Source organism: Corvus brachyrhynchos, unplaced genomic scaffold, assembly GCF_000691975.1.
Source record: "Corvus brachyrhynchos isolate BGI_N302 unplaced genomic scaffold, ASM69197v1 scaffold346, whole genome shotgun sequence".
In the NCBI taxonomy this organism is placed as follows: domain Eukaryota; kingdom Metazoa; phylum Chordata; class Aves; order Passeriformes; family Corvidae; genus Corvus; species Corvus brachyrhynchos.
The window spans coordinates 786,169-799,562 of NW_008238644.1; the positions used below are offsets into that span (position 1 = coordinate 786,169).

Here is a 13,394-nt window from a genome sequence, read left to right on the forward strand (position 1 = left end):
CCGCAGGGGCGGACCCGCCCCCGGGGAGGCCGCGCAGCTCCCTCCGCGCAGCTCCGCGGCTCCACAGCCGGGAGCTTGTCACGGGCATCGGCCGGTTTTGGGGGCTCATCCCCGGGCGTCTGTGTTTTTACAGGAAATGCACGGCTTCTGATACGAGGAGCGCGATGCGATGAAATTCGGATGCCTTTCCTTCCGACAGCCCTACGCAGGGTTGCTTCTAAACCAAGTCAAAACAGTAGAGACTCGCTGGCGTCCTTTGCTAGCAGTCTACAAGAACCGCACCATTGCTATTCATATAGCTGTTAAGGACTGGGAAGATGATACATGGCGAGAAATTCTTCTGAATAGGTTGGGCATGACACCGAAACAACTCCAAGCTTTGTTGGATGAAGGGGAAAAATTTGGCAGAGGAGTTATTGCAGGTAAGCATTCTTTGGTTATATTTTCTAAGCAAACTTTCAGTCCCTTAACAGACACTCAAATACGTGTCTGCTTTACGTGTTTGCAGTCATAATGACATTTCTTTAACACTTTGAAGGAGTGGAGCGTGAGTTGTGGTGGGGGATCTATTTCAATTTGAATCAGGGGGATGGGAAGCAGAAGAATTAGTTTGTTAGGAACAATGCATCTAGCTTGGTCAGCATGCCAAGGCAGGAAGAAAAGATAAGGGACCACTGATAAGGGCAGGGGGAGTCTCAGACAGATATCCTGCGCTCAACCCAAAACTAGCTTAAACCAGTCTCGAAGCTTGAGCTCAGGGCAAGGGTATAAAGAGCATGCGCAGGGAGGAAAGGTGAAAGGTTCAGGATGAGGAAGATTCCTGACTCCATCGGAGGACGACCCTCGGAGACCCCTGCCGCAGCCAAAAGGCAACACTGCGCAAGCGCAACGCGGATGTAAATGACTTTTGGGTTCATTATAATACGAAGCGAGGCTGGGCGGGGCTAGGTGATGAATATGTATAGACGCATTGGGAAACTTAATGAATATGGAACTTGTAACCCGATAAATACTAAGCTAAAAGCAGCTGTGGGCACGCATGGTTTTGGAGGAGCTATCCCCTGTGCGTCCCAGCGCTGGAATAAACATACCTACTTTACTACTTACTTAGTAGTGGAGTCTTTTCCGCTCATCAAATTCCTGCATGTTTCAGCATCATACATGTTAATTCTACACTACTTGCATTTTGAGCTTAGGAAAAAAAAAAACCATTTTGCAGTACTCACGGTCAAACGAATTCATGATGTTGTAGCGCTTTGCATGTCATGTTAGAGTATACATAAATAATTGCATAGATAAATCCTATTTCAGTTTTACGAACCCCCTCTGTTGCTTTTGGTATCTGAGCAGTGAAGAAGTTTCTGCAACACACAGTGCAGAGGCAGTGATGTTTCACTGCATAACTTGTGCTGACATACAGCAGATGTTGCACACTGTACCCTCACAAAGTTTTTATCCAGCACTCAATTTGCACTATTTCCTTGTAGGTATCTTTCATTGTCATTTGAACACTTTCAGCTCTTCTTGCACAACAAATTAATTGTATCACATACACTGAACGTTGTTGTGGTTCTACAGTGCTGAAAACTGTAGGTCCTACATAAAATGTAGATTTGCAGCCTTGACATAAATTGCATGCTTAATTGTGGAGTAGGTATTCTTTGATATTTAACATTTTTGATGATTAAGAAATACAGAATTGTATTGCTTAATTTATATTTGTGACATTAAGAGGCTTCTGGAGAGCAAGAATTTCCAAATAGTTTAATTATTTAAAAATATTAATAAAATAGTGGCTTGAGAGGAGCAGAGAGTTTTATGCTTTAATGAAGCTGTTCCAAGGCTAGATGTAGCCTAGGAATTTTGGTAGCAGCTGTGTCTCCTTAGATGCAGGCTGCTTTTCAAGGAATTCTGCATTGCTGGGTTGTGGTGATTTTAACTGTGCCCTCCTCCTTTTCTTCACTCGCCTGAGTTGAGTCACATGGACTCCTGCAGGAAACAGCACAGGTGGGAGCTGTGCCTCCCTCTGACTGTGCTCTTCTGGTAACAAACTGGCTGTTCTCTGTGTCCTCAGGGTTACTTCTGGAAAACTTTTGTCTATCAGATCAAACTGGCAACTAATTTTGTATTTTAATTTTAAAATACAGGATTAATTGACGTTGGAGAGACATCACTATATCCAGAAAACCTGCCTCCTGAAGAGATTCTGGAGCTGGAAAACAAAGCTGTCCTCAGTAATCTAGAACAGAAATACTTGACTGTTGTTTCAAATCCCAGATGGCTCCTGGAACCAATTCCTGCCAGAGGGAGAAAAGGGGTGTGGCAGGTGGACATCCCTGAAGAACTGATCCCTTCAGAATTGTAGGTGTTGCCCCTTACTATTATTTTTCCTGCCTAAATTGTATTCAAGATGCTGACTTGCGAATTACATCAGCACCTTGTTTAGGATTCCCTTCCAAAACTGTTTGAAATGACAAATACTGTTGAAGAACTGCTTTTTTGAGGCAAAACAAACGAGATGTGTTTTTTATGACTATTACAGGAAATTATTAATGTTTTTCTAGATTTTTCCTGTATGAACAACTAAGTAAATGCCATTTTTGTAAATGCATGGTTATGGATTGTGTGCCAATTTAAATGTAAATTAAACTGATTTTTTGATACCTGCATCTCTGATTATAGGAAAACAGTGCTTAAAAGCAGGCTCCCACAATTAATCGGACATCTTTGCCAGACCACTCCTAGTCCTGCCTTAAGATAGATTCTTTTCATTCACACTTCAGGTACACAAGATGTGCATATGATGGATATAGCTCTGTGACCTGACAGACATTGTAGAAAGCCATTATGAAAAGGTGCTTGTACAAAATGAAATCGAACAAGCTATTACATTTTTTTCCTCTTGAGATGAAAAATACCAGTTATCTTAAAAAAATCTATTAGTGAACTCAAGACAAGTGTGAAGAATTACAAATAATAGTCACTAAGTTTTGGCACTCTTAAGAGTATTTCAAAATTAACACCCTACATTACAGTGAAAATCCTTTTGAGTTTCTGGAGCAAGGCCACGCCTAGACCTGGCTCTAAAAACAGGACAGGACAACTGGCAGAGCGTTTGTATTCAGACACTTCAGTGGAGCACTTAGGGAACTATTCCCTTGGACTACCCCACCTCTGCCAGAGCTGTGGAAGGTACCTCGCACCCCCAGTGCTGGGGCCCAGTGCCTGTGGATCCACTGTCTGAACCACACGTGGAGCTGGGCCCTGACCCCTGCCCAGGCCGAGGAGCAGCTGCTCCAGCACAGCTGGAGGGGGGAAATGTCTGCAGGGCGGTGCTGGGTGAAGCAGCAGCAGCAGCACCCTGGGCCCTGCTGTGCCTTGGCTGAAGGGAAGGTGCAGAGGCTGGAGCTGCTCCGTGTTTCTCTGAGCAGCAGCCCATGGAGCTGTATGGGCACCAGCGCCTCGGGGACCTGCCCTGGCACCGTGCTTGGCAGGTGAGGCCTTCCCCAGTGCAGAGCTCTGCCTGTTCTCCCTCGGACCTGCTGTGCACAGACTGCTCTCCTCCTGGGAAGTGGTTTCTCACGCAAGCTCAGCATCTGGTTTTCTTTTCCATGGTGGTGTGCAGGCAAATTGATGTCTGGTAACAATCCTGCTGATGTTTGATTTTTTGCACCAGAATACAATAAAATATATGTAAACAAAAAAAATATATAAGATACATAAAATAAAACTGCAACAAGATTTAAAGTGTGGGATGGGATAGTGCTAGGTTGTGTTTCAGGCAGTAGCTGGTCCAGAGGCTAGAAAAGGGAGCTCTGGAGTATCAGAAATGGAAGTGCTGCATCCAAGTTTTCCAGGCATACACCTTGAACACATGCAGAAATGTCCACACACTCCTTGCTCTTATTGCCCTGCTAACACTAAAGAAATGAGATCCATGGTATTTAAGCTACCTAAAATGTAGGTTACCTAAACATGGAGAGCAGCTGCAAGGGTTTGGGAATATGAGACATCTGTTTTTATAAACTACAGGACTATACATTTCATAGACTCCCATTTCTCCAGAGCACCTGTAAGTGCAAGGCACACTCTCAAAGCAGGTCTTCCTTCAGACAAGAAAATGCTATGCCAACACCAGCAAGATCCTATCTTGAGAAGTTTAATCATTTACACTGACCAACACGAAGTTGGTAATGAAGACCAAGCTATGGTATTTATACCAGCTAACCAACAGCTGTGAAACCTACAACAAATGTTTCTGGCATAGACCACACAATGCAAGGGGGAACAGCTTATTAAATAGCCAGTCTAATGGGAGAACGGTACATGCTGCTCAAGAAGAACCAAAACATGAGACTGGAAAAGCAACAAAAACAACATGTAAGTCCCAAGCCAGCACAAAAGTTGAAATACTTACATGAAATTTTACATAGCTAACTCAAAAGCATCATCTAAGTCGCCATACATTCTACTTCCCCCTCAAAAAGCTTTCCAGTGTTGCCTGAGAAATGCAACACTCTTGTGCCTCTGTGGTTGAGACAATGATTGTGGCTGAACGGAGAAAGAAGTAAAGAGATACTATGCTAAGGCATCCCAAAGCATTTAAAAGAGACACGAAAATCAAGTGTATATTTAGGACCTAAAAGACACCTGGAAGAGCATAGGCATTTCATACAGGGTTTTTAAAAAAATACTTTTAGATAATACTTATACTGTACACAACAGGACTTTTAAACAATATATTACACTGCTAAAAATGTTCATATAAATACTATACAGGCAAGCGTGCAACCAACCTGTTAGGAAGGTTCACAAATTAGACAACCACATATTTCTGGAAAAGCTCTCAGATTATCTTCAAGATTTCTGATTTGTGTAATCCAAGCCACTGATTCAGCAATACCTATTTTAAAGGAATTGGGACAAGGCATGAGATGAAATACATCTGTCTGCTGATGACCAGTTCAAGTTTAATATGCTACTGTCATCTTAATCTGGCATATCAATGTTTAACTTGGGAGGTGGAATCACATATTTTCCAGGACTCTGTGTAATGACCACTCCAGTCTTTTTTCGAAACATTGGTGCAATTTTTGGCGGTTCAGGCAGTGGCGTTTCTTCTGTCTCCTCATTATCTTCATGATGAAGATCATAAGAGATATTTCCATATTCTCGTAAGAATGGGAAAATTTCAAGCAGGAACTGGCAAAAGTCTTTGCGAATTCCAAACCACCCTAAAAGAAACCAAATCATTTTACATTATTCACAGAATGCACACTTAATTAAATAGACAGACTATTTAAGGTCTGTTGATTGTTTGCATTTAAGTAAGATTTGTTAGTGCTGCTTTTCAGCGTTCCTTACGGGTATCATAACATTCCAGTTCAGGTTGTATACACACAGACACACATACAGTGTCTGGACAAGCATTTGCACAGTTCCATGTCTGCATGTGCATGCCTGAGTGTATATCCATCTGTATAAATTACAGCTACACTGCCCCAGCAAGAATCCATTTCGTTTCACACATTACATGGTGTTGGGTCACATCAGTGCAGAGAAGGAACACAAAAGATTTTGCATCTCAACCAAAGAAAACAGTGCCACAGGGGAGGACACTGTAAGCACTGAAACCTTACTACAACTGCCTGAAAACAGTAGTAACAGAAAAGCCATTTTTGAAAATACAGATCTTAATAAAATACATTAATTTTCAATTTGTTTCCAGGATTCTGAAATACTTACAGTGATTGCCTCCTTTTTGTCCAAATGTTGTTGCCATTAATGTTATCAGTGAAAGCCAGAGAGGAACAAATATGGGTATGAAAGAAAAAGAATTATGCCCATCCAGTCTGTGTACTAGCAAGATCTAAATGGCAAAAAAAATTATACAATGTCAGTCTAATTGCAATACTCACTTTCAAACTGCTTAAAGCATATGCTGATCTCAAATCTTTAACTTCACACATCTGTAAGGAAAACATGGCCTTCACAGAAGCAGGTATAGTTCCAATGTGATGCAGATTTTGCTTGAGAAACTTTAAAGGAACATAGAATTCTTGTTTGTGTTTCACATTTGCTGTTAATATTTTATTCCAAAACAAAGAGCAGCATTCTCATTTCAGTAAGTCCAAAAATCATCATTCATTCTACTGACAAAAGAAGACACATCAAACTCACTGTGGCATTTCCTACCTCAAATGTGAGCAGTGGCACTACAATTGTCATCCAGCTGACAGCCATGGTGATGTGTGTCCTCCTCTGCTCAGCGATCACGTCCATGGAACGCAGGAACAGCACGGACCACACGATGTAATAGAGCACCACGAGGCACAGGAAGGACATCAAGATCCACAGCGGAACACAAACAACCTGAAAGAAAGACACATTTGATTTGTTTCAGTTGTGGGTTTCTTTTAAATAAAGTGAGTCTACGTATTAAGTCTAAATAAGAAAATTAAGTCTTTAACATAATGTCTAACAGAAAAGCATCAGTCTCGTGTGTGTGTTGTTTCGAGCCGTATCAGTTCAGGGGTTCCTCAGCTTCTAAACCCCATCAAGCTGAAACAATTCAAAATTAAGGCAATGTAGTTCAACTTTAGTAAGATTTTTTGTGATTTTGTGTGGGCTCAAACTGTACTTGAAATTGATTTTAGCAAGTACTTCCTACACTAGATACCTTACTTTAAAGGGTTTCAATCCTTTCTCAAGTTTTTTTGGCAATAGAAAGGACAGACATAATCATGCCAGATTGTCAGTTTTATGATCGTTTACAAAAACCCAGACAGAGAAACAGCACTTTTGTATTCTAAAGAAACTTGGGAGAGGACATCTCAGCAGTTCTGACAGTGACTACTTGCACAGTAAGTGGATTTACATGCATAGTAACAGAAGAAATAAAATTAGTTATTTACCACACTGTATTTACCAACACATTCTCTAACTCACCAATCATTTTCATGGCTTGTTTAGTGTTCCCATAGGGAACTCTGGGTGAGGATTTCTCTTTCAACTGCTGCTCAGAGATTAACTGCAGCTGATGGCACATTCCCTCAGAGGATGAAGTGCCCCAAGAACAGCCTCTGATTCCCATGACCACTGAATGTGAATCCTTCAGTGAAGGATTGCTAAGTGAGCAAAAATGGGATCATGGACTGATCACACATTAACTGTTCCCTAGAATAAATATCTTTATGAAATTCAGCATTTAAACAAAGATAAGAAGAAAACACTTATTACATACAAGCCATGGCCATCTGATGATCTCGTCTAGTCTGAGTGCAATAAATATGAACTGTAGAATATTGACTGAACACAAGATTTCCAGCTAGAAAAAGAAAAAAACATTAGTTAACTCTTAGTATGATAAACTTACTTCCAGGATAACCAATGAATCTGTCAAAGCACTTCTCTGACCCCATACTTACCACTGAAATATGAAAATTCATTTGCATTTACATTTTCTATTACTAAACATCCCTAAATTTGTGTGGGTGTGATCCCAACCCAATAATGGAGAGTCACCTGTTTCCAAGATCTTCCTGGGTAAAAAAAAAAAAAAAAAAAAAAGCCACTCAGAGTGATTAGAGAAATAAGAAAAGCCAAACTAATCAGTGTGAAAAAGCAAAGCATCAGAAAACAACTATAATCTTCATATAAGTAATACTGCTAAAATTAAGTACTAAAATGACCTTCAATTTAAAATTAGATACTCTAAAAGATTAATTTTGCTATAGTTTCAGTAATGGACAGAACTACCAACAGTCCAATTTAAATGTCCAAGCTCTATCTAGGGGAAAAAAGAAATAGATGGAATATTAGAATATGACATCCACATTAAATAATTTACTGTATAATTGAGAGATATTTTAAATTACACTGAAGACGTGGGCTTTGTGGAAATAGAGAAAAGCAATACTTCTCATTAAAATGTTAGTGAAAGATTTTCATGAGTCCTGCTTGCCACTATGAGAAACAGCCTATCATTATACTTTTAAAAAAAGGTCTGTGTCTAGCTTGAACAAAGCGAGACAATGAAACACCATCAGGCTTGGCAAGATTCTATTTCTAAAGTTTATGGGCAGCCCTACAATGGATAGGATTTTCAAAGACCACAGAATTATTTTTTGAAAAGTCTCACTGAAGCTTGTGAATGCAAGTTAGAAACATTATACTCATTTTAATAAATTTTCACTAACACACGATTGCGTAGATTGTGATCTGGATAAACACCTTTGAAAATTACAGTACAGGGAGACAAAAATCCAACAGGCAGCAGGTGCTTGCCAGCTTCAGGGACCACACCAAAGTCTCCCCTGTTGAACTACAAGTTACTTTGAAAAGACTGAAAAAGTAGATTTAAAATAATTTTGTACAACTGGCTTTCTCTAAAGAATAAACCACCAAAAAAACCCTACATTCAAGTGTGAGACCAAGCAACCAGACAGCTGCAAGAGCAAATAATAAGAGAAAAATAGAGAAATCGGAAGATCAATTGCTGTAAATAATTTTTAGAATCAAGTTATATGAGATCTATATGGCAAGTGCACATACATTTGCAGCGGCTCACAACTTATGAATTCAAAATGCTTTAAATAAATAGTGCTTTACTGACTATAAAAATAGTGTAACACAAAAAAAGAAACTTTTCCTGAGCCCACCATGATACAGAGACAAAAACCCCAGCATGTACTTACTGATCACCTAATCAGATGCAGAACAGGAATGAGAAGAAAATGTATTTCAGATTAAATAGTTATGAAAATAATAATAGATTAACAACTGCTTTGATTACTCAAGTCAAAAATTGATGTCCTGGACTAAAGGCAGACCCCTCATGTTTCTAGCAAATGAAAGGGAAATAATGAAATCTTCACAGAGTAAAAAGAAGAGAAAGGAGAACAGCACTAAGTGAAGATGACTAAGAGTAAAAAAAAAAAAATTAGTTGAGACAGCTGTTGCCTTTTATGGATTCCACTTTCTTCTGCCAGTACTTAGCAGCTGTGCAGTCATCTGTAAATCAATGGGCAATCAAGCATCATCCAGTAGAAGGCAAGCACTTCCACACAGATTTTACTTTTAGCACTGGTTGACTGGTAATAGAACCCTGCAAAATAAAATTCTATTGGCAAATGTTTCAAAGTGAACTTAGGATATCAGTTTACCAGCTATCATAACAATCACCTACCAAAAAATGTTTCTCTCTAATGAAAAACTCTTACAGTAATGTTAGAGAAATAGTCCCTTGAAATTAAAATACCTGAGAATGCTGAGCCTTATCTAAAAATCAGATTTTTAATTGTCATGGGGTAGTTTGAGGACATAGCAAAACAAAAAACTCCTTAAAAAAATCAGTATGAATTCTAAATGTATTGCAAAAATGCCACAATTGTGGGAGCACGTTGAGAATCTTTCCAAGGTTCTTCCAAAACCAAAGGAACTTAGAGAGAAGATAGAGGCAGAAAATAAAACCCTAATGTTACCTACCATTCACATTCCCAAATTAAGGACTAATCACATGGATTGTGGTATTAGGACATTTTCAGCCCTGATTACATAGGGCTCTGGAAATTCAATTCTGCCTAGAGACAGTGCTTGCAATCAGTGGAATATTTTTCTGTTGTTTCCATGTAAGTGTCTGGTATTGGTCCATATTGCAGAGTTCCTGGCGAGTTATTTTAACACAAAATAATAAAAAAGCAGGTTTAAAACATGCTGCAATGCTGCAATTTGGTAGTTAAAAAAACTAAGTTATAATATAAAAAGTTATATTATTCCTGATCCTGATTTCACTCCCGTTTGCAGGTGAGTGCAATTAATTGGACTGATGTAGTCCTCTGTGTTGTGCTTTCCTGAGAGACACACTGCCACAGAACTGATCCCAAGTTCTGCAGTGCCGTGATTTTTACACATCACAAATGAAGCCTCACCTCCAGAGACCTGTCGTGTCGAAATCCCCACACACAAGCTGCAACTGAGACTGGAGACACAAAGAACAGTGGCATGAAGACCAGAAGCCAGAAATGGGTTCCTCTTTCAATCCTGTCACACACCAGGACTTCAAACATCAGCAGTAACAGGTGGATGCCTACTGCAATCAACATAGCTTTGAACTCCACACAGGTTTCTCCTTCTGCTCTGAAGAGAGGATAAGGAAGAATTTACTTGCCAGTAAGAAAGCACATCCAGCAAACATTCCAGGACACCTGCTTGAGCTTCAGATATTAACACTTGTTTTTAATAAACATAGACATTATACCCATTAAACTCCACTCCTGATGACCTAATAGGATTTCTTGCCCATAAAACTGCACATTGAAAGTATATTACTCAAAGGGTGCAGTGGGATTTTTACAATCTGAAAATTTTTTAAGGATTCCACAGCTGGGCAGCTAAAACAGGGTTTCTTCGCTACTATATCAACAGTCAGCTATCATGCAGGCTATCAGGAAATAAGCTAAATTTAAAAGGATCTGTTTGATTTCTGCACCAGCTTTTACTGAATCAACATATTTCCCCAGAATTTCTTTATTTACCTAAACCAGAGTATTGCAACAGATATTTTCTGTTACTAAAAATAAAATGCCTGTAAAATGACAGCACACACAGAGCTTCTCCCTACACCAGCAGACCCACTACTAGAAGGGGCAAACAAGACCTGAACCACACAAAATGTGGGTGTATCAGGAGATCTGTACACCAAAGTTTTTCATTTAATATTCACCATGGACAGAAAAGACATTTATTGCGCTTCATTTAAGGTAATTTTTCTTTTGCCCTGAGATCTTCAAATTTGCATTCTACTCAAATTACCAAAAAATTTAACACTGATGTATTTAAAGATGTGAAAGTCTTTTTACCCTAGACTGACAAGACACAATGTCCCCTCTGCTTTGCCGAACAAACATCATCAACTTACCGATACTGTGGGTTTCGGGCCCATACCCCTGTTCCCACTGAGGCACCAACAATCACCATTAACTTCCACAGCCATATTGGAGCAAACACAGCCCAGTAACTCCACTGGATTTTGTCATCCAGACGTAGAGAGAGCAACACAGAGAAAAGCAGCAGGCAGGCATAAATGAGGAATTTACTATTAAACAAACGAAAAAAAATCCAGTCAGGAATCAAGGCAGGCAACTTCACATTAACTTTGTAGAGGACAACAAAATCAGTCACAGCTGCAATGTCATTGCAATACTTCCTAACAGAAAACGAGTCAAGCTTCTTTACAAAGAATCTAATATTTCATCACAAATACACCATATATCATCTCTTTTGCTTATAAAACCATTGCTTCAAGGAAACACATCAAAAGCATTTTTTCATAACAGTCTCAGTGAATGGACTGAGATAAATAGTTCCCTTCCACAAGCATCCAGTCAGGAGCTATATTATTAGAGGCTCACAAATATAACAGCTGTACATGTTTTTAAAAATTGTGTTCTGTCATACAAACCAAATGAAGAAGTTTTTGATATTCAAAATTGAGTTACATAATTTATGAAATTTTATCCACATCACTTTTAACTAAAGGTTAAAAGTTTATTACAATAAAAGTTATTACGAATTGTAATAGGGCAGACTTCAGAGAATTTTTTTCTTAATATTTACATTCAGTTAAAAAAGCAATATTGTAGGAAAGAAAAACCCAACAGGCGAAACTTTTAGCAAAGTTACTGATTTTACACTGAGGTTTCTAACTGGAATATTGAGGATGGTGCCTACAAATTTAAAATAGCTACATTGATACATATATATTTATAACATAGTCAATTTAACAACGAACAAATGTATCCGGAATACTTGAGCAGTGGCACAGCAACTGCTTGTACCATCAAAAGTCAGACAAAATAATTACATAGTAGGTGATTTCCTCACAGGACAGGAAGGAAAAAGTCTCCCACCCATCCACCAGAAGCTCACAGACTGTTTTATAAAACACATAATTAGGCTTCAACACTGTTTTAGTGAAGTAATCGTATGTATTTTAAAACATGGATAACCTAAGGAATAAAGCAGCAACAGTCAGGAATACTACCATTTCTCCAACAGCACAACTCAAATTACACAATTTCACTCACATCAAATAACAAAGCATTCATCAGATCAGCATTGCTGTGTTTAGATATCAAGCTGTTTTGCCTCTACTCACAACAAGTGCCTCATCTGCCCCTTAATAATGAAATGCTGATTTATTGTATCAGCATCTCCCTGCATGCTTGAAACTACCTCGGGATAGGATGATACAAACTTGTCACACTTCATAGCAACAAAGAGATGTCTCAGCATCTCGGCTAGTCATCCTTTTTCAACATACAATATTTGTGTGATTTGTACTTTCCCTGGCTCCTAAACAAACACAGCAGTGAAATAATCAGGCTCGCCGAGTGTTCCAGGTGCATCAAAACACGAAGACAGCCGCACCAGTGCAACATTCGGTTTGCTCAATCATCTCTCAGCACCCAAATAAGCTGCAAGCACTGCTCTGCAGTAACAAAACTTTATAAGCTTCTAGGACTTCTGCTCTTACTTTTCCATTACTCCGACCACACATATTTCAATTGTTTATTTCAGCCTCTGCAACAATGCATTTCCTGAAGCTTTGGTTACCCTTTTGTTTGTCTAAACAACTGACTGAACACAGCCTGCTGTAACTGCCATCACGTAAGGCCTCTTTCACGTGCAAGGTTTTTCCAGGACTCTCAGCATCTCAAGCCACCTTGTACAACTTACTTGCAGACCCTTCGTCTGTGGTCTTAAAATACCTGGTAAAACCCGGTAAAGCTTAACTCCTTCTCTCAGTTCCTTTAAAAGTTACACGTTCGTACGTGCTTGGAGAGCCAGCAGAACCCCAGGTTGCAGTGACCACCACATTGTTAATGTTAGGGAGCCTGAAGGAAGGGCTGGCCTTGCCCGGTGCTCCCCGTGTGACCCAGGGTTGTTCACACCTGCAGACACGGAGCCTCCGCCGCATGGTCAGAGCCTCCGCACCCCAAAGCACCGCGGTGAAATACTCAAACACCAGAAAGAGTCTGGGAGTAATCTGAGAAAGTTACACAACAACAAAGCAGATGACTGGAAGTGGGGCTGGAAAGCAGATGCAGAGCGCTCGCATTCCCAGCCCCCTGACCGTGAACCAGCCACGGGGAGCACGCACCGACACCCGGGGCGCTGGGAAGGCTGGAGTCCATGATCTCAGAGGTCTTTTCCAACCTGGTTGATTCAGTGATTCTGCGCAGGAAACTGGCCGGGAACGGCGTGCTCCAAACGCCGCCCGAGCTCGCGGTGCGGAAGGGCCACCCGAGGCCGCGCTCTGCTCCAAAGCTGACGGGTCCCGCACCCAGCGCTGCTCCCGGCCGGGCCCCCGGGCTAACCCTGCTGGACCGGCG

At 40.3% G+C, this 13,394-nt stretch overlaps 2 protein-coding genes across 2 annotated transcripts; one reads left to right on the plus strand and one right to left on the minus strand.

Annotated features, from left to right (window-relative positions):
- The first annotated feature begins 17 nt into the window (after positions 1-17).
- Positions 18-2,669, plus strand: LOC103617815 (protein CXorf40A). Its single transcript, XM_008636156.2, has 2 exons — positions 18-422; positions 2,148-2,669. The coding sequence occupies exons 1-2, from the start codon at positions 170-172 to the stop codon at positions 2,363-2,365; spliced, it is 471 nt and encodes a 156-aa protein (XP_008634378.1). The 5' UTR covers positions 18-169; the 3' UTR covers positions 2,366-2,669.
- A 1,474-nt stretch (positions 2,670-4,143) lies between these two features.
- Positions 4,144-12,294, minus strand: TMEM185A (transmembrane protein 185A). The gene is made up of 7 exons (XM_017737485.1): positions 12,158-12,294; positions 10,919-11,242; positions 9,930-10,137; positions 7,244-7,327; positions 6,196-6,372; positions 5,746-5,869; positions 4,144-5,234 (listed from the first exon to the last, which is right to left on the minus strand). The coding sequence occupies exons 1-7, from the start codon at positions 12,292-12,294 to the stop codon at positions 4,990-4,992; spliced, it is 1,299 nt and encodes a 432-aa protein (XP_017592974.1). The 3' UTR covers positions 4,144-4,989.
- Between the last annotated feature and the right edge of the window lie 1,100 nt (positions 12,295-13,394).